Here is a 24542-nt window from a genome sequence, read left to right as displayed (position 1 = left end):
TTTGATTAACTCTTCTGAAACTATCTGTTTCCTTGATCATGTTTGATGTAGACTTTGTGATGACCTTGATTGATTTTCCCTTGTTCATGATACACTTGACTAATGGTGCACCTGGTCCGGATTAACTCCTCTATGTACTGACTTTGATTCTTGGATTCCTGGAGGGAATTCAAGATTGTAAAACATTTCTTTGTCAAATAAGTTGTCTCCTCCATGCTCCAAGGTCTTGACTTCCTCATGTTGATCTTGATTGATATGTTTGAAGTCTTTTCATCTTTGCAATGTCTTGAATCTTCTTCCATGCTTTTGAATTGATCTTGATGTTGTCACCTGCAAAATAAACAAGGATGGTATTAAACACATATGGATAGATTTCACAAACCTACAATTTGGTATATCCTCAAAACGATGATGAGACGGTGATTCTATCTTTCATTTCCAAATCTGATTTGAGTGCTCCGCGGTCTGAGTCACATGTTTTGGAGATCTCATTCCACCCTTTGAATTCTAACTTTATGCCTTAGATCTGATTTTACACATGTGAGGTCTGATGATGCACAAGATTTCACCAAGTTTTGCTTCTTGTCTGCCTCCATTGAACTCAAAATGCTAATAAGTCAGAATAAAACTCTTCAATTCAATATCGCCTTTGCTTGAGAATGAATTTTGATTAAAGAAATAATCAAAAGCTGCTATCAAAATCACCAATTAAGTAAATTTGCCCTTCTTGCCAATGTGTTTTGATCAATGAAATGATCAAACCTGCTGTTAAAATCGCTGATGTAGATAGATTTCACCCTTCAACATTGTTGTTTAGAGATGCAGATGAGAAGATCGCCTTATATAATTCGCTGTCTTGTGTAGGTCGAATATTGTATTTTGCTTTGAATGATGCAGTTCGCTGATTTCTTGTATTTGCAGAGCAGATTGTAATTTGAATGATGTCTTAGAATGAAAATCAACACTCTCTTATATAGGCATTGGGGTTTAGAGGTGTGCCTCTTTATTTCAAATCCTCCTAGGCTGACTTGCACCTTTTTTTTTTTAAAAACATTTTAAATTTGCCTTTTGTATAATGAGCGCTCACCTGAAGAGAGCTGACTTCATAGTTTGCTCTTGTTTTTTGATCTTTGATCTTTATAACTTTGGTGGTTTTTTAAGGGGTCTTTGCAAGGTTGATGTAGTGGCGGCATTTTGGGGCACCATTACAATCACACTTTGGATCGGCTTTTAGAGATAGCATTGTAAGTTCATCACCAAGTTGGAATTTTAAGGGAGCATTGCAAGTTGACATCTTGGTGGCATTTCAAGACCCCATTGCAATTAAACATCTTGCCGGCTTTTAGGGATAGCATTTCAATCTTTGATCTTAAGTGGTTTTTGGAAGTAGCTTTGCATGTTTTGCCTAGAGGTGGCATTTAAGGATACCTTTGCAATTCCTTGATCATGGCGGCTTCTGAGAGCACCATTGCATCTTGACATCATGTCGCCCTTTTGTCTCACCTTTGCAAGTTTTGCTAGCGGTGGCATTTTGATGGAGCATTGCAAGTTGACATCAAGTCGTCATTTTGGGGAACATTGCAAGTCATATCTTGGATCAGCTTTAGCACACACCTTTGCAAGTCTTCCTCACTTGGCAGCTTCTGGAGATAGCTTTGCACTTTGAAACTCACCTTTGCAATTCAACACTTAGGTGGAATTTTGAGCTACCTTTGCATGTTATGGTCAAGGCGGCAATTTGGAAGACCTTTGCAGGATTTGCTTCATGGTGGAAATTTGAGTGACCTTTGCAACATTGAAATAGGGCAGATTTTTGGAAGACCATTGCAACATTGATCCAAGGCGGCATATTGAGGTACCATTGCAAGATTAGCATCAAGTCGGTATTCCAAGAGACCTTTGCAATTGTTGATCAAGGCGGTTTTTGAAGACCCCTTTGCACCTCAACATCAAGTCGGATTTTAGAGGCACCATTGCAAGTCAACACTTGATCAACCACTTGACTAGTTTTGCAATCCACTCCTTAATCGGCTAATTAGGGGATCTTTTGCAATCCACTCCTTAGTCTTTTGCAATCCATTTGCATCAAAAGCTTTGTCAGAGTTTTGAAACTAAGTTTGTCCAATCTCATTTTTTACAACAAATCACGATTCAAAAATTCATCCTTTGTTGAAACCTTCTTTACCAAATTGACCACCAAAAGCTCATTTGCACTAAGAGTTGATATTTCAACATAGTTGAGGCAAACCTTCATTCACATTCCTCATGCTCTTTTCAAACCCTAATTGACATAAGTTAAGAGACTTAGATGATCTCAATCTCACCTACATACTTCTTAACTCATGAGTATCATCCTTACCTGAGCAACTACAAATAAGAGACTAATAGCAAAGACTCGACAACAACCAACAACCAAGCTAACACAACCAACCAAGAAAGCGAAAAAAGTGGGGGTCCCCATTTGCAATGGGGCGATGTGTGAAAACGTCACAACACTTACTATTTATAGTAAGTCAGCTAGGCCATGTTTGGATCGACAGAGCACTCATGAATAATATCCTATTGATATTAGTGTTGATTTTGACTGGAGATTTTAATAATCGCTTGCGATTATTAATTTATTTAACAATAAAGTTAAGTTATAAAGTTAAATTAAATATTTAACTTTATTAATGTGGAAACTTAGGTAAATGGAAAAGTTATTTAAAAAATAAAAGTTCCCTTTAACTAGAAGTACTTGGAGACTTGAATATTAAAAAGAAAAGTGTATCTATTTATCCCACATTAGCTGGAAAAGTATGTGAGCTCTCCCAAGAAAGTTATAAAAGACTCTTAAGAGTTCATTTTCAGGAGGCTTGGTTGTTGATGAATTGGATATTGTTTATGTGTCTGACTCTAAAGGAGTTGTTGCTTCTTCTTCTTGGTTTGTGAAGACGGAAACCCTTGCAGGCAACATTCTTCACGTTGTTGAAAGACACAATCTGGAGGATAACATAGTGATTTCACACAGAGATCATAGCGGAGCTTCAATGGTGCTGATATTTTCAGTTCTTTGGACAGCAGTGTTAGAGACCATTTGTGAGGGTTGATTGAGGAGTTTTGCAGAGTTGATTGCATATTTGAGGGTTTGATCATTGTTGGCCGTTCCCTCTAAGGCTGGTTGTACATCTTCAAGGAATTTACAGAGGTTTATATTTGGTTTGTGGTGCCATTACCCATTCATACTTCCAACCATCCATTTTGGAGTTCTTCTTGGTGTAGGCGGCTAGGGTTTGGAAACCCTCCTTTGCTGGTATTATTGTTGCATGTATGTTTTTTTCATCGACCAACAATTGGGTATGTTAGATATAAGATTGTAATCGATTTTCATCATCTACATGTTTCTAGTTGGGTTGTTGTGTTGTAATTCCATTCTTCCTGCATATCATAAGCATTCATCATAGCAGCATAGGTGACAAACGCCCGCTCGTTTAGATAGTTGCATGCTCATTTTCTAGTTTATGTTATTGTACTGAATTGAGTAGGTACAGAGATTCCCCACTCAATTAGTTTGCTTATCTTTAAAGCAATTGCATATTTGGGTTTAAGTAGCATGCATGTAATCTGAAGATAACATTCAGCATTCGTATATCCTGTTCCAATTATATCGAAAGCAAAAAAAATCCGGGGTGGGCATTTCAATGGTATCAGAGCAAAAAATCCTGCCATCCTGTGTTTGCATGTGAGTGAACAATGTTTGCATGTGTGATTTACCGATACCCAATTGCTTGCATGTCAATTTCATGGAATTTTCGCAAATGGGTAACACTTGCATGTTAGTTTGAAGGTGACCCAGGATCTTGCATGTTGTTTCATGTCAATGCATGTTAGAGATTCCAATTGCATGAGATCTAGCCAAACTTGCATGTCAATTTGGAGGTGACCCAAGATCTTGCATGTTGTTTCCTAACAATGCATGTCTTCTACTCACACACCTAGATAGTTGCATGGCAGTTTAGATAAGTATTATGAAGTGGGCTTCTTTTGCATGCCATTTTCGAGCAGTACAGATTTGTGCGTTTGACTGCTTGGCAATTTTGATCAATTCCAAAAGATGGTTTTACTTTGAGTGTTAGATTTGAGACTACCCAGATGTTTGCATGTTCATTTTGGAGCCTTGCATGTTAGCAGATTAGAGTTGCATGTTAGGTTTAGGCAGTTTCTGGAAGTGGGTAACTATTGCATGTTAGTTTGAAGTTGTTTGGAGTAGTGGGTTCCCATTGCATGTTACTTTTTGGCAGTTTTGAGCATGTTCTATGAGAGCTAGTGATAGGGAAAGGAGATACCAATAAAGATTAAGGAAAAGGGAAGCTAAATAGTGGGAGCAAATGTATCTTGCCATCCTGAAGGGTTAGTCAAGAAAGTTGAAGACTTATGAAGAGCTACTAGAAGATCTTCAGTACTTGCGTGAGCATCCTGGTTGTTTTAAATCCATCTTTAAAAAGAAATCAAAAACAAATAAAAAGGACTTCTTCAATGACCAAATCCAAAAAGTCAACGAAAATGAAGAAAGGAGAAAAGACACGATGAAGGATGGACTAACTACTTCAAAAGGTGATAAGGAGTTAGGAAAAAAAGTGTCTATTGCAGGAGAAAAGTTGGGACAATTATCTCTATCAAAAGATGATCTTCATAGCTCATAGAAGAAAGTGGCAGAGTGTTTGTAATAGGTGAAACAGTCACCCTCTCAACTGATCCAAATAGCAATAGCTCCGACAGTGAACTCTTTGGGAGAACATAGATTGTTGAGACACCCAAATAAGGAGGTAAGACTAATTGTTTCTAATTGCCTAAGTGAAATTATAAGAATTATAGCTCCTAAAACTCCTTACAAAGATGATAGAGTGAAAGAGGTTTTTCAAGTAATCATTGAAAGTTTTGATGGGTTAGGAGAAATCAGTAGTCGTTTCCGTAAAAGGGCTATGAATTTAGAATTGATGGCAAAGGTGAGATCATGTGTTGTCATGATTGACTGCAGTTGTGATGATCTTATTTTTCAGATGTTTCATCATTTTCTTTTTGCTATCAGTGAAGATCATGTCCAATCCATTCATGATTTCATGAGAATAATTATGACTACAATTATTGATGAATATGATGTCATTTCCTAGCCTCTCATAACTTTCCTATTGGCTGTATATAAACAAGAATTGATTATATCTACTACTACTTACAGTTTGGTCAACAGTGTATTCAGTCAATGTGATAAATTTAACCTCTCATGGATAAAGAGAAAGCAAAGGAAATTGAAAAAGATTTATTCAGTCACAAAATTCTGAAAGTGAGCAAGAATGAATTGAGGAGGCAAAATTTGTGCTTCTCTTGCAATAAGGATTGGAAGCCTAATCACCAATGCATGGGTGAAACGGTATTGGAAGACATTCCATCTACTTCCAAGTCTCACTTATCATCATTTGAAGAGGAAATGTAAGTTGCCAATACAAGTTTTCTTTTGAATGATCATTTGAACAAGGAAATTGATCCGAAGGATGAAGTTGATTCACCATGTGCATCTACCGTTGATGTAATGTCCCCTACATGATCTATTAAATATACTAAAATTGATAGATTTTCTTCAATAAGTTATTAACAAGTGCTTGTCTATTTTCCTCATTAGCTGATTAATTTCATTATTCATAGTTCTTAATATAGATGTCAAACCCTGCTACTACTTCAGTTTTAAGGGAGAAGGGTTTACATGTGTTACCAAAGCGCTTAGAGACCAACTACAATAGGTTCCCTCAAAGTTTACAGATCCAAGCCCTTACCTAGCTTGGGTCTATACCCTCAAGGCTTATTGGTCACTGATCCCCACCCTATCTTGGGACTTAACCTATTGCTTGGATTTAGACTGCCCCTCTTTGGAACATCTCAATCCCACCTTCTTAAATACGGAAAGTAATAACATGATTTAGACTATAAGTATATATAATATATATTTCTTATGCATTATGAATACGTATATGAAATTAAGTATGACTATCATACATATTGCAGTCCATATTAGTATTACTATTAATTCTGCATAAGAACATTATTGGGCTTCATATATTAAGGATACTTATTAAACACATCCCCATGCATACCACCAAGAACAAGGATGTTACTGCCTATAACTTAATAACAGTTCTGATCTGATCTGATCAATGGTGCTCTTACTAGATGCTTTTGATTCCTTTCCTTTATATCTCTCATTGTGAGGGAGAGGTCACACCTCTTCATCATGTATGCCCTTTGGCAAGAGACACACCCTTTCACCATTCCCTTTGATAGAGTGCAACTCTTCATTATTTCTGCCCTTTGAAAGGGACACAACCTCTCACAATCAGATCTGCACTTATTATTTAAATTAGATCTGCACTTCTCATTTCCAAATTATCCCCCCTCTCATATGAGGTTCTCTTCTCCCTTTTATATCTCATTGTTGAGGGAGTCACAACTTTTCCTTTCATGTCTTTTGACTTTTCATCAACTTAATTAATTTTTAATTAATCATATTTAATTATATTATTTTATATTTTAATTTAATTTTAAATATTTTAATTTTGTTATTATCATTTATTATTAAATTTTATTTCAAAGTGGGGACATTGCAGTTAAAGATATTCCTAAAGATGAAGAAATTTTGTCCAATAATGAAGAGGATAGTTGCCAATATGATGAGTCAATTTTTCCTCAGGTAATGGTTTGATGAACCTTGTTGTGGGTGATTTAGAAATCATGCTTGACAATTCTGGAAAGGTAATGGCTTCTTTTGGTGATTCCATGACTCATGTTATTGCTGCCCCACTTTCTCCACATTAAAAGATTGGTCCAAATGTTGATGATGGTGATTCTATGCTTGATTCTAATGTTGCCTTGGTCCTAAATCAGCAAAAGTGTGAAGAAGATATTATAGAAGAAGTTTGCTATGAGAGCCAAATCCCTCAAGGTAAATCAGCTATTTCAACATATTAATCTTAATGTTGTTAAGTCACACAAAGGAGAACCAATTGAAGGTCAATGAAGATAAGATAGTTGCAACGTTAACACATTTTGATGACATGCACAAGTTGGTTGAAGGTCACCTTTGGAAGGGACAACTTAACAGTAGAGAAAAAAGGGGTAAAGATGAATCTACTCAAGTTGATTTGCAGGTAATCAAAGAAGGTATAGAGACTATGAAGTCAAATTATTTGCACTTACTTTCAAATCGTGACCACCTCCTTAATCTCGCAGAAATTTATTCAGAATCATTGTATGGAAAAGAAGAAGAAGTTGACAATCTCACCTATGAGCTTGTGGATACTAAGGATACCTTGGAAGCTACTCAAGAGGCTCTACAAAGAGCAGAAAATCAGATTGACAAGCTTAACTTAGAGCTGAGTTTGGCACAATCTCAATCAGAAAATCAGTCTTCTATGGCAGCCACATTGGGAAGAACAACCACCATTGATGAGCAACTGATGTTTGAAGAAGAATTGATTGAACGCTATGAAGATTCTATGAAAGAATTTCTATCAAATGCTGATTTGTTGATGGTGAACAGAAATCCTTATGCACTTGTTTGTCATAAGATGTCAAATATGAATTTTCAGGTTAACATGGATTTGGAAAATCACTTTGCATATACTCAAGATTGCAAGCCTAAGCATGAGGATGTCTTCATTGTTTCAAGTTTCTCACAAGGTATGAACTTCCCTTGCTATTTGAAGATTTGCATTAAGGAGCATGAGGTATACCAAGTTCTTGTTTGTATGGATATACCAAGAAGCTTGAATGAACATGGGGAGTCATAGCATTGAAGAGTTGATAGTTAAATGGTTAGCAAATGATCACATTCTCTCTCTAACCAAGAAGAAAGCATTATATTTGTTAAATGAGCCATATTCTAGCAGCCTACAACCAATTGGGAATGAATTTTCAGATTTGGTTCCGTGGCCTCCATCTCACATTTCAATGTACAAAAGTTCTCCTATGATGTTAATCATTAAATTTTCAGATCATGCAGTGATGATAACAACTGGTTGTATGGATTTTAGTGCACATAATGATCTCTACAACACTTGGGAATTGGGCGTTGATGAAAATTTACCAGTCCATGAGAGCAAAGGCATTCGGGAAGTGAGTATAAATCAGATTTTCAGACTTGTTGCCGCTGAAAATTGTGAAGAGATGTGCGTGATTACATTTGGAGATACGCTGAAAACTATTCCCCATTTCATGCTAAGTATGATTACTGACATAAGAGATTCAGGTACATACATGGGTGACAGGCCTGCACATGATAGCAGAGTTTCAATTTATGATTATATTAGAGTGGTGCAACGTCAGCATGGTGGTTCCTTTTTGAGGTTGATTTGGAACCTTGGGATCACTTGGGTTTGCAATTCAATAGTTGAGGATGAGAAAGCCAATGTTGGTTTACTGGGGTTTACTCCCATGGTGTTCCAGTTGAGTTTTTTTGGAGAGCAATTTCCTAAGGAGTTGACAAAGATGTTACAATATTTGATTGCTCTACTTACTAGTTGTTATCAAGAGGTCTCTTGTGTTGGCATCCAACATGGCAGTGCTTTCAAGGGTTGGTGCCATAGATCTCCTAGGTTGAATTGGGACCCTTATATCATACTCAGTTTCAGTTTGGTTCAGCATAGTGATCTTGGGGCTGCATTGAAATTGCTCGAGGACAAGCAACATTGGAAAGGGCGCATTGTAATGTTCTCATTCTAGCACATGTTGTATGAGGTTGTCATTAGCCTATTTCTCCATGGTCGCATAGGCTAACCAGAACATTTAAGGGATCTTGAGGATATTTGGCTTAGATAGCTTCAGTTGCAAGTGATTCTGAGATGTTTTGGTGTGTTTTTGGGATACTTACTATTTATGGTAAGTCAGCTAGGCCAGGTTTGGATCGACAGAGAACTCATGAACAATATCCTGTTGATGTTAGTGTTGATTTTGACTGGAGATTTTAATAATCGATTGTGATTATTAATTTATTTAACAATAAAGTTAAGTTATAAAGTTAAATTAAATATTTAACTTTATTAATGTGGGAACTTAGGTAAAGGGAAAAGTTATTCAAAAATTAAAAGTTCCCTTTCACTAGAAGTACTTGGAGATTTATCTATCTATCCCACATTGGCTGGAAATGTGTGTGAGCTCTCCCAAGAAAGTTATAAAAACTCTTAAGAGGTCATTTTCAAGAGGCTTGGTTATTGATGAATTGGATATTGTTTATGCTTCTGACTCTGAAGGAGTTGTTGCTTCTTCTTCTTGGTTTGTGAAGATGGAAACCCTTGCAAGCAACATTCTTCACGTTGTTGAAAGACACAATCTGGAGGATAATTTGGTGATTTCACACAAAGATCACAACGGAGCTTCAATGGTGCTGATATTTTCAGTTCTTTGGACAGCAAAGTGTTAGAGACCATTTGTGAGGGTTGATTGAGGATTTTTGCAGAGTTGATTGCATATTTGAGGGTTTGATTATTGTTGGCCATTCCCTCTAAGGCTGGTTGTACGTCTTCAAGGAGTTTGCAGAAGTTTATAGCTGGTTTGTGGTGCCATTACTCATTCATACTTCCAACCATCCATTTTGGACATTCTTCTTGTTGAAGTTATAGCTGCAATAGAGATTCAAGATGCAATGTCCCTTATTTATCTCGTGGCTTCAGTTATCTTTTTCTATCTTGACTCGTTTCATTGGCTTCCGTATCTCCATTCGATATTCTTCTTTTATGATCGCTTTGGTGGTTGTCGGAGAAGATGTCTATGTGGCTGTCAGTGAAGATGTCTTTGGCTGTCCGTGACTTTTCCTCTTCCATCGTAGAGTCTCTTCACTTGCTATTCGATTCTTTATATTCAACGCCCTTTCTTTTGCTGTAATGTGTGGTCGAAGGAGCAAGCTTAGCCGAGTGATAGCAGCTGAACAAAAGTTTTCAAACTTATGAAGGTTTATAGAATGTATATGTGATGTATCATTTGACTTCATTGTCATGATTGATTTGTAGAGAATCAAACTTATCTTATCTTATTGTGATTGATAGTAATCTGAAACTATCAGCAATTGTATTCATTTTCAAAGATATAATAAAGTTCATTTTGAGTGGGCTGGGTTTTTCACCCTCAAGTGGAGGGTTTTCCCAGGATAAATTCTGTGTATCTTGTTTCAGATTTCTGTGTTGCTAAAACATTAACATGGTATCAGAGCGGGTTCCTCCTATAGAGCCTAACCGATTGAAGGTAGATCATGTGCTTTTGTCCTAGGATGGGCACTGCAACTTAGCATTCTGGCACACCCTCCTACAGGTGGATTTCTGTCGCATTTCTGTGGTTGGTCCATCACTTTGTTGTGGATGGTATTAAAGACAATTCTTCAGATGATGCTTAAACTATGCACGAGGCGGATATTGTGGACAAATGATGAGTGTTGGCGAGGGCCAAAGGCCACACAGCCATCAGATCATCACTAGGTGCTTCGGTGTGATCAATCCAAGTGAATGGAAATTCCATTGCTGAGCAAAATTATAAAAGGACGAATCAGAGATTGCATTCAAGGAAGGAAGATTGCTTGCATTTCTTCGCAAAGGAAGAATCAGCATTCAGAGGGAGTCTGACATATCGTCAGAAGTAACCTAGGACAAGGAGGTCAGAAGATTGATTTCAGCTTCAGAGGAAGCATGACATTTCAGCTTCAAAGGGAGCTACATCGTCATGAAGATTTGGTTAAAACATTTTTCTCTGTGATGGAGAAATTTGAGGTGAAAGCCCTTGTTAATGAGTTCTCTCTGTGAGGGAGAAGTTCGAGGTGCAATCCCTTGTTAATGAGTTCTTCTCTGTGAGAGAAGTTCAAGGTGAAATCCCTTGATCCACCCTCTGGGAGTAGCTATGGTGGAAGTCATGTGTATGACTATATAATTTTTATTTATGTTTTCATTCACCCTCTAGGAGTAGCTATGGTGAATATTGTTATGCTGAGATAACAATTTTGTTGAATAAAATCTGTGATGAGACTCTGTTAACTTTCTTTGGTTGCAGCTGTATGTACCTGTCATGAGATAACGAAATAAAGATCTCTCTCTTGCTAAGAGGGAGTGTTGAAGTTATAGCTGCAATAGAGATTCAAGATGCAACGTCCCTTATTTATCTCGTGGCTTCAGTTATCTTTTTCTATCTTGACTCATTTCATTGGCTTCCGTTTTTCCTTTCGATATTCTTCTTTTATGATCGCTTTGGTGGTTGTCGGTGAAGATGTCTTTGGCTGTCTGTGACTTTTCCTCTTCCATCGTGGAATCTCTTCACTTGCTATTCGATTCTTTATATTCAATGCCCTTTCTTTTGCTGTAATGTGTGGTCAAAGGAGCAAGCTTAGCCGAGTGATTTCAGCTGAACAAAAGTTTTCAGACTTATTAAGGTTTATAGAATGTATATGTGATGTATCATTTGACTTCATTGTCATAATTGATTTGTAGAGAATCAAACTTATCTTATCTTATTGTGATTGATAGTAATCTGAAACTATCAACAGTTGTATACATTTTCAGAGATATAATAAAGTTCATTTTGAGTGGGCTGAGTTTTTCACCCTCGAGTGGAGGGTTTTCCCAGGATAAATTATGTGTATCTTGTTTCAGATTTCTGTGTTGCTAAAACATTAACACTTCTTGATGTAGGCGGCTAGGGTTTGGAAACCCTCATTTGCTGGTATTGTTGTTGCATATATGTTATTTTCATTTACCAGAAACTGGGTATGTTAGATATAAGATTGTAATCGATTTTCATCATCTAGATGTTTCTACTTGGGTTGTTGCATTGTAATTCCATCCTTACTGCATATCATAAGCATTCATCATAGCAGCGTTGGTGACAAACGCCCGCTCATCTAGATAGTTGCATGCTCATTTTCTAATTTATGTTAATGTACTGAATTGAGTAGGTGCGGACATTCCCCACTCAATTAGTTTGTTTATCTTTAAAGCAATTGCATATTTTGGTTTAAGTAGCATGCATGTAATCTGAAGCTAACATTCAGCATTCGTATATCCTGTTCCAGTTATATTGAAAGCAAAAAAATCAGTGGTGGATATTTCAATATAATATTATTGTATTTTCAAAAGTGTATTGTTAATTGGGAGTTCACTCTAGTTTTCAATTTTTTTTATTTTTAATTTATTTGCATTCATCAGATCCCTGCTATCTCCAAATTTTGGAAAAAACACAGCCATCCCCATAACCCATCCCCAAATCCCCCATTCTGAAACTATGAGGAATATTGGATTTTTGCATTTGGTAGTAGAGTGACTATTTGAGAAAATTAGCAAATTTGGAGTTATTTCATGTGTTTTCTACAAGAAAAATGGCTTAACGAAAATAGCAGTATTTTCTCTCAGCTGAATGGGTTAACAGGACTCGTTCAAGATTGATGTGTAAGTTTTTTCATCTTAATTTAACAATCCTTTTATCGAGAAAACGAACAGAATACATATATGCAAAACTACATCCAGAATGTATAGACATCAAAACTAGCTTTCAGTTGTGACATGCACAGCTACTACACATGATATAAATAATCAAACTTTTAGGCTCCTAAAGCTAAAAACATAAAAGAACTCATTTTCTACTATTATGTGTACACGAATAAAAATTCATGACACCACTGATACTTCAAAAAAATTCCATCTAGGTTGCATACATACCAAGAATATACTGGCATGCTTGGTATGGCTGAGGAGATCGTCGAAAGGATAAAAGGGTGGCCTCTGCTTCTGCTGGATGGATGTGCATCTGTTAACATAAATAAAAATCAATGCCTCCATGACTGAGAAAAACAGCAATTTAAAATATAATAAGAAGCAACAGAACACAAAACTTTTACTAAGGAATGCTTTCTAATACATGGCACAAACAAATTATTTCCATACAGCAGCTTTTCTATGTAGTTCTTATACAGAAAACCCCGAAGATATCACAATTCACATGTATCAAAATACAATGGCAGAAAGGGGAGCTGACAATAATGGACACATTTACACAGATCGTTTATCATGCTTCAAATACAATGGCAGAAAGAGAGCTGAAAATGGAGGACTCATTACATTAAAAAATTATGTTGACTAATTTAACCAGCTTAAAAACAGAATCTAAAACAATCTCCATATTACTTACTAGCAGATTTATATAAATAGAAAAAAACTTATAATGTGTAGCTTACAATGGCAAAGACAACTCAAAAAGATTGCACATAGTAGAGAATAAACCTGTTTTTTTGCGTGAGTTTAGACAGGACTTCATAATGATTATATGTGGCTTGCCCTTTTAATTTGCATGTAGGTGTTAATGTGCACTATAATATTTTGTCATCAAGTCATCACACCATAACAAAAAGTACCCAAGGGTGATGCGTTGAACTGAGCAATATTCAAGACAAGATGCATTAGCGTGGAACCTAAAACAGTTGCATACCCATGGATAAGTGTAATATTTTGAGTAGCACCAGAAAGAAATTATACTAATGTCCATGAATGACCAAAAATAGATTTAAGGAACTGAAACGTACAATAGGCACAACAACAAAGGAGCAGTGCAAAAAAGGCCATAGACACAAAGCAAAAATATGAAAAAGTGAGAATAGCTTGAAGAACATTTACACACGGGTTTACCTAAAAAGAGTAACCCCCAAACTAGTACAAGTTTAAATAAAAAAGTGGTTGGAAGGCCCCACAAGGCAGTAAAACAGATGAAGACTACCTAGGCAGAGAACCAAGGTCCAAAATCCTTAGGAATCAGTGTTTAGAGGCACATTAGAGGAACCAACAATATTATCATTGATCACAATAGGTGTACCAATGTGGAGTCTCAGAATGTCTGTCAAGGAAAGCCCAGGACTAAGGGGGCCAGCCAATGATGCAAATGATTATGCATAGGACCTATCCTAACATTCAAAGCTAAAGATCTGCTGATGGAAGGAAAGGGCATTAGCAAGTGAGCTTGCACCTGAGATCCTCGAAGTCGAAGAAAGGCGTGAAAGGGTCCCTGACATCAAGAAGAGGAGATTGAGCCATAACCATTAGAGTGAGATGTGAGGTGTGTAATATCCCCACTGGGTTCTTCACTGATAGTCTGGTCAATTTCCAATCCTTTCAACACTTTCCAGGGTTTAGCTCCACAACCATATTTGACACTATTAATTGTTATACAACTAGAAGTATAAATCCAATAGTTATAGACAACCTAGCATGTTTACAAAAGACAAGATTGCTAATTCCTAAGCAGCTGTGTCTATCGTCTTTGCATTAATGGGGGTGTCTTTTGTAATCACCACTCGATTTGCCTCCTAATTTTTTGAATAAAAACCTAGCATTTTGTCAATCCCTAATTTATCTAACCAACTCTGCAAAAAAACACAATTTCCAATTTTAAAGTGATTTTATGCCCATTTTTTCTCTATGGAAATGTTTTTCAAATAAAACCTAACCCTGACCCTTTCCATTTATTAAAACCCTAACCCTAACACAATTTTTTTCCCAATTAAATCACTATTTTTTTTAAATCTTTATCTTTTGATTTGTCAATTTATGCCCAAGAACAATTTTTGCTACTTTAGTTTTACACTCATTTGATATGTTGTGCAACTAAAGTTTGCATAAAATTTATGTTTTTAAGGAATTTAAGTTTATTTTTACATTATAATTTTTTTGCCAAGTCGATGAGTCTAAGTCAAATTTGGGTCTGCCAAGTTTTGGCAAGTCGAGAGTTTTCACAAGTTGCAAGTTTTTGAACTATGGCAACATAAACACAAGGGTTTATCCTAGGAAAAACCCTTGATAGATGAAAAACCCAATTGGTATAGACAATTTCTCTCTACCAGAGTGTATTGCTCAAGTAGTCATGTACAAAAGCGTATTACAACCTTTGTCAAGGCTATTACTACTTCTACAAGATACAATCCTTTAATTCTCCTCTTTTGTTATGGGTTGTCAATTGATTCTTACAAAGTGTTGGACGACTCCTCATGTGTGTACAAAAGACTTCTACATAAAACTCAGAGACAGGAATACCTTGTCATTTCAGATTCTTCTTTTTCTTTCCATCAAGACAAATCCACCCCTTTTTATTAGGTGGTGGTTCAAATCCACCTCGTGTGGAATTGGCAGTTTCATAAAACCGATTTTTGTAGGTGATTTCTTCACCTTGTTTTTGTCATAGTGTCTTCCTTTTTGAGCTGTTTTCCTAAATCCAAAACAAATCACATCTCCCTTCTTAGAGAGCTTTTGGTCTCACAAAATCTTGCGAAATTAGAAGAATTTATCTCTCCATCTTTGGAACCTTTGTGTCTCAAAACTGATTCAAACAAAACTCCCTCACACACTCTAGCAAAAAACAAGCGATGCTTAACACACAAGAGCACTGAGGTAGATTGTAGTTGTACCCTTATGCAAGTAGCAAAAATCTTTCTCAATAATAAATCAGCAAACCAGAAAAAAAAAAAATTGGGTTCAGATAAGTGGTACGGAAAAAATTGGATTAGCAATAAGGATTTGGGGGAAATTAGAGAAGAAAAAAACTCTAGGAAAATCAAAAAACCCACAAAAAACTGGGAAAATTCTTGAAAACCATGAGTGGCTAATGTATAGAGATAAAATCAAAAATTTGTTGGTCAAACTCATGCTTTCTATGGTCAAAATCATTAACCACAAATTTATCAAATAGCCACAATTTTTCACTTCAAAAAATCACTTTCAAGGTAAGTCACAATTTTTTGCAATTTCTTTTCCAGATTTTTGTAACTATGCTCTTATTTGTATCCAATCCTCTTATACTTGAGCTGAACAAAATGATCTGACATCTCCAAATTGATGCTCAACACAAGTAGTGCCACAAGGTAGAAGGTTGTGATGTTCTATCCTACTCTCGGTTGGAACAAAACCCCTCATACCTACAAGTGATGCTTAACACAACTAGTGTTATAAGGTTGAAGATGGTGATGCTCCTAATATGTGTGTTTAAAATCAAACGTGTCCTACCCCTGATTAATTCTACGGTCGCCACTTCTTCAATTGCATGTGCTGCATACAACTAAGCTAGAGTGATAACCATGAACCATGCTACAACATAACCTTGCTGCCATATTTATGATACATATTTTTGGCTCTCCTACTTCAACACTTTCCATCAAAGGGTTAGTGAGTTACATTGCCCCAGGTACACCTCAAGAATTCTCATCCTTAACTGGGTGTTTTATACGGAATTCTAGAATCACATATTATCTCACTATTGACTGTCATGAATGCAGAGAAAGGGCTAGGAGAGAAAGTAACTACAAAGGGAGATGTATATAGTTGTGGCATTTTCTTGTTAAAAATGCTAACATGAAAGAGACTGACAGATGACATTTTGTAGGTCTTAACTTACACAAGTGGGTAAACTCAATCTTTCCTAACAACCTAGTAGATATACTTAATAAAAGCATACTATAGGATATTGTCGGGATGGCGGAGAGCATGGAAGAAGTAGAAGACTTGTACAAGTGGTGTTACACAATCCTATTTGGTATTGATCTGACTTGCTCAAAAAAATTGGTAGAAGAAAGGCCAATCATGAAAGATGTTGTGGGGGTCTTGGAAAGTATGAGAGAGAGAGAGAGAGAGAGAGAGAGAGAGAGAGAGAGAGAGAGAGTTTGATAGTAGTGAAGATTCAGTCAGATTTTGGCCAAGTACATCTAATATGGTGAGCATCCTCTCCAAGGAGCCACAAGATATGACAGAAATTATTCTTCTAGGCTTAACCATGCCCAAAAACTCTAAAATCAGACAGAATTTGGCAGAAAAAACAAAGCACAATGGTGGAAAAAGTGAAGGTCAAAGGGTTTTATTGCAAAAAAAAAACTTAAATATTGCAATAATATCAACAACATATCAGCAAGTTTTTCAGTCAAAATTTCTGTCAATGAGAAATTCAAAACTCATGATATTTTCATGAACATGTCAGAACCCTGCTAGGATCCAACATATCACATTGAAGATATCTGCTTCTAAGATTGATTCATGATTTGCTATAATAATATGCTTTATGAACTATAAATCGCCAATTTTTGCTTATGCTCTGTTTTCAAATTACTTTTAATGCTTTGGGAGCTATATGATTATGGAATTTTAACTTGGAAAGTATTTCATACACACAAACACGCTGGAAACTATAGTCTGCACTAGAAAAGTTTTATCAATGCTGGAGAAAACAGCTTGGTAGGTGTAATAGCACATCTATCTCATTGTATTAATCTGATAACCAATCACAAAGAGAATATTACAATGCTATGACCATCCTTGCTCCATGTTTGGTCTCCTTCAATCTGGAACTGAGTTCTTCTCCCTGTTTGTTGGATGCATAAACACTTCCCAAAACTTCCAAGAGTCTCAAATGTACTTCTACTCCCCTTTCAATTTGTGGCATGGTCCTCCCAGCACTAAAAGCCTCCTAGATCAAAAATGAAGAATCAAAAGCCATGAATGTTTGTTTCCCCCACTGTCTGTTTGTGCTGTGGCAAAATTGCCACTTTTAATAGTCCTAATAGCCCCAGCAGTTTCACAACTGCACCTACTTGATAGTACTGCCCCACAATTTCAAAACTAGATCTTGATTGTTAGTGTAGGTTTTTATTTTCCTTTATTTAGGGTTTTCCTACATGTTTGTTTAGCTTGCTTCAGTTGTTAGGAGTGAGTCATTTATGAGGATAGATGAATGTAAATCCTGCCTATTTTTGGTAGTTGGAGTTACTTCTCATTTATTTGTTGTATTTTCCTCCTCCCTTATCTATATGTACTCCACTCACCTTCCATACATTCATCTATTGTCAGCTTTTGGTTATGCATATTCTTGCTTTGATCCATACTTGTGTCACCTGTGTTGCATGTCCTTTCATTTCTAAGATCATTTGTTGAATAGAGTGTACGTGGCTATTTTTGCACTAGATATTGGTTCTTCGTTGCTTTTATGTTTTTAGCAAATTCTAGCACCAATGACAACAAATAGTTTCAAGTATCATCAAACTGTGAGTACTAATGCTCTTCAAATTTTGAAAAATAAAACCTAGTTCATGTTGCTAACTTTCTCTCAATCCTTTATAGAGCATACCTCCCTTTATAGGGAGGCTTTTGGTCCCACAGAAGCTTAGCGAGACATTAAGTGAGAGAACATTGTCCCCACGTTCTCCTTGAAGTGCCATCGGGCTTCATTGACCATTCCTCCTTTGAGTCCCATTTGAAAAGACTCCTAGAACCCCCTTATGGCATCCCTTTGTTTCAGTTGCCGCACCAAGTCCAAAAAAAAGTATTGCTTTCTTGACATAGACTAAGCCTTCCAACAAAAGTAGCACTAGATCCTCTTCTTCATCCATCATGGATGGTTCATATTATTAGAAGCATTCAAATTTGACCACTGAATGGAGTTTCATGATTTGGTAGGTCCAACCTAAACACAGTCTCCCCAACTACCTCTAAGAAGTTGAAAGCTTGTATCTTAGAGGTTAGGTCCTTTTGGCATTTCCTTGCATCCACTCTTTTCCTAGAGACAGGCATACTTTGTCTCCCACCTTGAGACTATGTTTCATCATCATGTGATGTTGATCATGACTCACCTTGTATTTAAACTAAGTCTTCTTTGGTTGTGCTCTCACCTTGGGTTGAATTTCGCGAATCCTCTCAATGAATTTTGTTGCTTTTACCACCTCTAAATCCAATCCTTCTTGTACATCCTATTGTTCAAGTGCAAACATTGAGTGGACAATGGTAGGTACAAAACCCAAACATACTTCAAATGATGCCTGTTTGGTAGAGCAATGGATTGCTTTATTATATGGGTGTTGTATATAAGGCAAGGACTTGTCCCAAGCCTTTGGAAACCTGTTGATGTAGACTGTATGAGCTGGACTAGGGTTCTATTCACCAGCTACGTTTGGACCAAAACCTATCATAAGCTTGGTGTCCATTCTCTTCCACAAAGTGAAGCAAAACCAACCAACAAACTATCTCTATCTGAAATAATTGATTTTATCAACCTACAATGCACCCATACATCAACTAAAAATAATTCTGCAATATCTTTTTCTGTAATTGTTTTCTTACATGGGGTTAGAAGACACATCTTGCTAAACCTATCAACAACAACAAAGAAATAATCAATTATATGCTTCTTCGTCAGAAAACTACCCACAAAATCCATGAAAATCTTTTCCCATGGTCCAATAGGCACTGAAGAGGAATCTACAATCTTTCCTTTTGCATCTTGGATTTACAAATGCAACACAGTTTGCATCCTTCAATGAACTTCACTACTTCTGCTCACATTCTAGGCCAATACATATACCTTTGCAAATAGGCCATTCCAACAACAGAATGACCTGCCACTTTGGAGTTATGTGCCTCACTCTTGAGTAGAAGCCAATGTGCCTCCAGCATCCACGATTTGACCAGCCTAAAGAGCAGCCCATCCTTAAGATTGTAATTTCTTGTACTTGGGAGTTGTTTGTACTTCTCCCAAAAACTTGATTCATGCTTATATTTCTTCATATAGGCTTCTTTTGTGAAAGACTGTAGCTGCAAAATTGTAGCAAGAGCTAAAATGGGCTTTGAAATTGTAGAGATAACATATCCACTGTTTCATCTGTACTTCCCTTTTCAAACTGAATCACCAAATGGAATTGTTGTAAAAAAAAACCCATGAACTATGGTGTCTTGCTTGTTGCAACTTGTTTTTGATCCTGCAAATATTGCAAAGGTTAATAGTTTATGTGCACTATATTGGTCACCTAGGTCTATAAGAGGAATTACTGGCGACTTATACCAAAATGATTAGCATGATGAGAGGATAAAATTGGGATAGGTGGCAAATAGTTAAAAAAAATCTTCCCCAACTTTTTTTCTTTCTTAATATATCCCTAACAGAATGTACTGTATCAGAACAGTCAAATTCCTCACAGCTTGTGAAATATTTGTCATCAAAGTTTCTGGCTTTCTAACTGAAAAGGAGCTGAATACCCAAGACTCAACTATCACAGCACTCCAGTTCTAAAAGCTGCAATTCATTGACTCAAGCCTAGGTATTGCTGAATCCTCTACCACCTCACTTAACACATTGAAATGTGGGATAAATCTGCACAATACAAATAATAATATCGGAAGGTTAGGATGTAATGATCCTCACACATAAGCTGGCAATCCCTTAGCATTCACAATGGAGCTTAAGAAGCCACTTAACAATGTTTGGCTTGCCATATATTATAGGCAAAATGGGTATGTCTCGCAAGAGCTTTCTCTTGACAGCTTCATCATGACTAGAGTTTTAAATGCCTTTCAAACCTCCTTTGTGGCTTTGCCCTTTGGGTTCCCTGCAATCTTCTTTACACTTCTTGTTAAATGCTCCTATGTAGTTCCAAGCCGCAATAGAGATTAACTTCACTTGAAGTATATCCCCGAAGAAAATGAGTGTGAAATTCAACACTAGATGTAGTGCGGTGTTAATATGAGCTTAAGATCTTTACATGGTGCAAGTCCAAGCAACCAAAAACCAAGAGAAATAACCTTCAGGAGTACTATCAATCGAATTTTGAACTTATATTCCATCTTGAACTCCTAGCTGTGTCCACTTAGTTGTCGTCATGGTCCCTTGGACATCATCAACTCTTGTATTGGTTCATTCAAAGTGATCAACGATGAGGGAGCCAGGATGTGTGAATCAAATTAGGAGTAGTAGTTGTTTCCAACCTATCTTTTACCTTCTTTAGTGATGGATCTTCCTTTGTCGTGGCTATTTGAAAATCTACTCTAATTCATGATTTCCATGGCTTTTTGTAATGCTGCTCTAATTCATGATTTTCATGACTATTTGTAATGCTGCTCTACTTCATTATGTGTTTGAATTTTTTAGTTCAAAATGAACAAAGAATAAAAGATATCTGTGCAAATGCCATGCAGAGTTAGCTGATCAAAATACTTTTAAAATTTTGCTTTATTCAAAGGGAGCAAGCCACAAGTTTTGAGGCTGTGTGGTAAAAACCTAAGAAACGCCCCATAACATATTAACCGACTAACTAACTCGTCTTCAGATTAAATAAATACATTTCGAGAGAGAGAGATATCACATCTGAGTAAATTCAACAGAAGAAACGCCGAAACCAGCAGAAATAGAAAGCTTTGAGGAATTAAGGGATTTGAGTTATGAAGTTGATAATGTTGTTGTATCACTTATGTGAATGCTTTAAATATACCAGGTACAGTGTAAATGAATAAAGGAGAGGATGGCAATATAGTATATATATCTCATACTGCCCTGACCTCTATTGTATATTCAATAGCATTATATCCATTTAGTATGATTTGCAGCTATTAAGTATGCCATTTGATTTCGAGAATAAAAAATTAAGGGCCTTATTTAATCATATAATGTGCTTGGGAGCTAATACCAATAAGCTGACAAGTGAACGATATATTCAAAGCCTACAAAATATAAAAATGGGGTAGTGTTGGCGCACCTGTATTGCACCACAGGCTTGCTCAATGGCTTTCTGAACTCCGTGCAGCTGTGTCTCCATCTTTTCTATGGCTGAGATGCCCTCGCCGATTCAGTTACAATAAAGACTTCTATCTTAGCTCTCCTCTACATCGTCATGGTTTTCAAAAAATACAACTTTCTCCTTGATTCTTCACAAGAGACTAACAATATCACTATTCATTTTCTCACCGACAAAATTACAGTAGATAGATCGTCCCAAAACCTCGATTGAACAGTTGCGTAATGAACTGTTCAAAATCACACTCCAAGGTTCAACTTTTCCGTTCTCCAAGCTTTGCGTTGATTTTATAAAGATGCAGTTCCATGGAAGGGGTTGGAGTTCCTACTTTTATTTTAGCTTTAAAAAATATATAGGCTACTTTATGTTAATAATTATAAAAATTTATATTTTGTTTTTCATAGTTTATTTTAATAGGATTGTTTTTAATGTAATGAATTCAACTAATGTGGTATATTATAGGATGATGCAATTAAAGATAGGGAGTCAAATGAATGGCAGTCTTTTTTTTTATAATAAGTTATGTGATGTGGTTATGTACGGTTCTTAAATGTCTTATAACAATAGTCAAATTGAAAATAAGTGATCCCAATACAGGAACCAAATTCAAGAGAATAAATTGCTAAGATTAATTCTCAAATTAGGTTATTTCAGAAGTGAAATTGCATTATATTGTTACGAGTATGTCTTATCCATTTTAGTTGGCTTATTACAAACACTTGAGACTCAATATAACACAACTACGCAAACTAAATGTTTTTTATTAACAATTTGGTATAGTCTTTTCTTTGAACTCTTCAATTTATAAAATGAAGGACCTAACCTTCCTCCTTTCCAATTGTTTTTCCTACAAAAAAAATCTTTTAAAAATGCTCCATCTAGAAGATTCTGGTCAAGCATCATTGCGTAACTCTTAGTTACTACTCTCTCCTCATGTGGTGCCATATTTTCAAGATAGGCAAGGAATGAATTCAAGGAGTCATATTGTAACTCCTTCCAAGAGTAACTCTTCCCAAATATGATGCCATCAACAAAAATTGATTGCAAGCCAAGAAGCCAAATATAACCTCCACCAAGTCAACATGAAGAATACCAAACATGCAAGATTTCCCATTAAAATAACTCCACATTATTACTTCAATAAGAGGCAAAGGGATATAAACAAGGGTCAAACATGTAAGAGGTGCACTATCCTATACACACTTATGAGAAATTGTGATTCTTCAACTTCCATTTCGAATCCAAGAAGATACTCTCCAAGGTGGATGCTCCAATTTTAGAGGGAAAGTAATCGGAAATTAAAAATGGAGATGGAGCCAACCTTCAAACCTAAGATGCAAGGGTTAGAACAAGCTAAAATATTATTGAAAGTTAACAGCAAAACATACTTTATTTATTGATTATTCTAGATTGAGCATATGTAGCAAAAATTTCTTACATTAAATTAAAATAGATACAAACCAAATTTAAAATATTTGATGTTACAACAAAAAGTTTTGATAATGTTGAACATGAATCTTTACACAAATTTATTTTACCTCTTACTTTAAGACTCTTACATTGATTATTTCATTCTATGTGATGTCAATCTATCTAGTTTATAACATATTTTTGGGGCAGCCATGTATTCATACCATGAGAGTTATCCCATCAACACTTCATTGATCATTAAATGCTTACAAAGATAAATTATATAATGTTAATCCTAATGAATAGTCCTTTGTCTTTCAGTTATTGATTGAACATTATCATTTGCTAAAATCAATTTACCAAAGAATAAGCTCAACTTAAGGTGGATGATTCCCAACATCACACCTTGATGTCAATCATGAGGATAACTAGGGTACTCTACATTTTACACCATTGACATACTTTGCCCTTAATCCTAAAATGTGTATAGGGTTATGAGAATTTGAATTCAAGCCATCTTAACTCTTAATAAATATAACTAATATATCTTAGGTGTTATATTTTAAGTATCTAAGTCTCTCTCTCACACACACATATATATAGAGAGAGAGAGGGGTTAGTTTATATTGATTAATTTATAGATTATGTTCTTCTTGGAAACTTTTGGAGGTTTGCCCCCTCAAAGTGGCTTATTATTCTCAAGTATTACCAATAACTTGCAACATATTTCAAGTAAAATATTCTTCCCTTATGCAATTATCTCATTATAAGTGGTATTAGTGCATGATATTGGCTCTGTGAAGGTAAGAAACAAGTTAATTTTTTGTTATTTCGGAGGTCATATTGGAAAGTGCATATCTCTTTCATTTTGGCAAAAAAAAATAAAAAAAATTGGAGGGTTGATCAAGAGCATATTGAATCTACCTCAATCCTAAGTTGAGGTCAAATTGAGCATAATTAAAGGATTTATTATAGAATTAGGACGTACACCAAATTTGTACCCAAAGTTTTAATTTAGCAGAAAAAATTGGAAGTATGGAGGGTTGAGCAAGAGCTGATTAACTAACCTACAACCTTGATTTGAAGGTATTTGGAGACATTTTTAATATGTTATTGTAATTTTAGGTGTTTTTCAATAAGTTTGGTCTATAGCCCACAATTGGTAGAATTTTTCATATTTGTATGTATTTTTGAAATACCATTTGTAGCAACCATAATAATGTGAAATATGCTCGACCATGTGATATACAATCACACCCATTTGTACCAAGCATGGTAGCAACAAACTTCATGGATACCATTCAAAGACTATATGCAATTCCAAAAGTTATCAATTGTAAGTTATCATGATATTTGTGTACTTAAAAAAATTTGAGCATACATGAACAAGCTAAAATTATATTGACCTATTCTACCAAAAATACAAGCAACACTCATGATTAAGCATAAAGGTCAATAAAACATGAAAATTTCTAACCAAACTAACCCTTGTTGCATCATGGAATGGTGGCCATGCTTAAGGATTATGGATGTAAATGTTCTTACCAAC

At 35.9% G+C, this 24542-nt stretch overlaps 1 protein-coding gene across 4 annotated transcripts in view; it reads right to left on the bottom strand.

Moving 5' to 3' along the window:
- Positions 1 to 21895, bottom strand: part of LOC131062597 (uncharacterized) — a 283328-nt gene extending 261433 nt beyond the window's left edge. The window contains exons 1-2 of one of the 4 annotated variants that reach the window (XR_009358193.1): positions 21545 to 21895; positions 12717 to 12804 (exon numbers count right to left, since the gene is read on the bottom strand). Coding sequence is in view for 2 of the 4 variants with exons in the window: in XM_057996285.2 (XP_057852268.1) it covers positions 12717 to 12804; positions 21545 to 21604 (148 nt within the window). In the remaining 2 variants the exon portion in view is untranslated. The remainder of the gene's footprint in view (positions 1 to 12716; positions 12805 to 21544) is intronic. The other 3 variants (XM_057996285.2, XM_057996286.2, XM_057996287.1) reach the window with 3 other exon arrangements.
- Between the last annotated feature and the right edge of the window lie 2647 nt (positions 21896 to 24542).

The sequence above is a fragment of the Cryptomeria japonica genome, chromosome 6 (genome assembly GCF_030272615.1).
Source record: "Cryptomeria japonica chromosome 6, Sugi_1.0, whole genome shotgun sequence".
In the NCBI taxonomy this organism is placed as follows: Eukaryota; Viridiplantae; Streptophyta; class Pinopsida; order Cupressales; family Cupressaceae; genus Cryptomeria; species Cryptomeria japonica.
The sequence above is the reverse complement of the archived record's forward strand: the minus strand, read 5'-3'. Positions and strand labels throughout refer to the sequence as shown.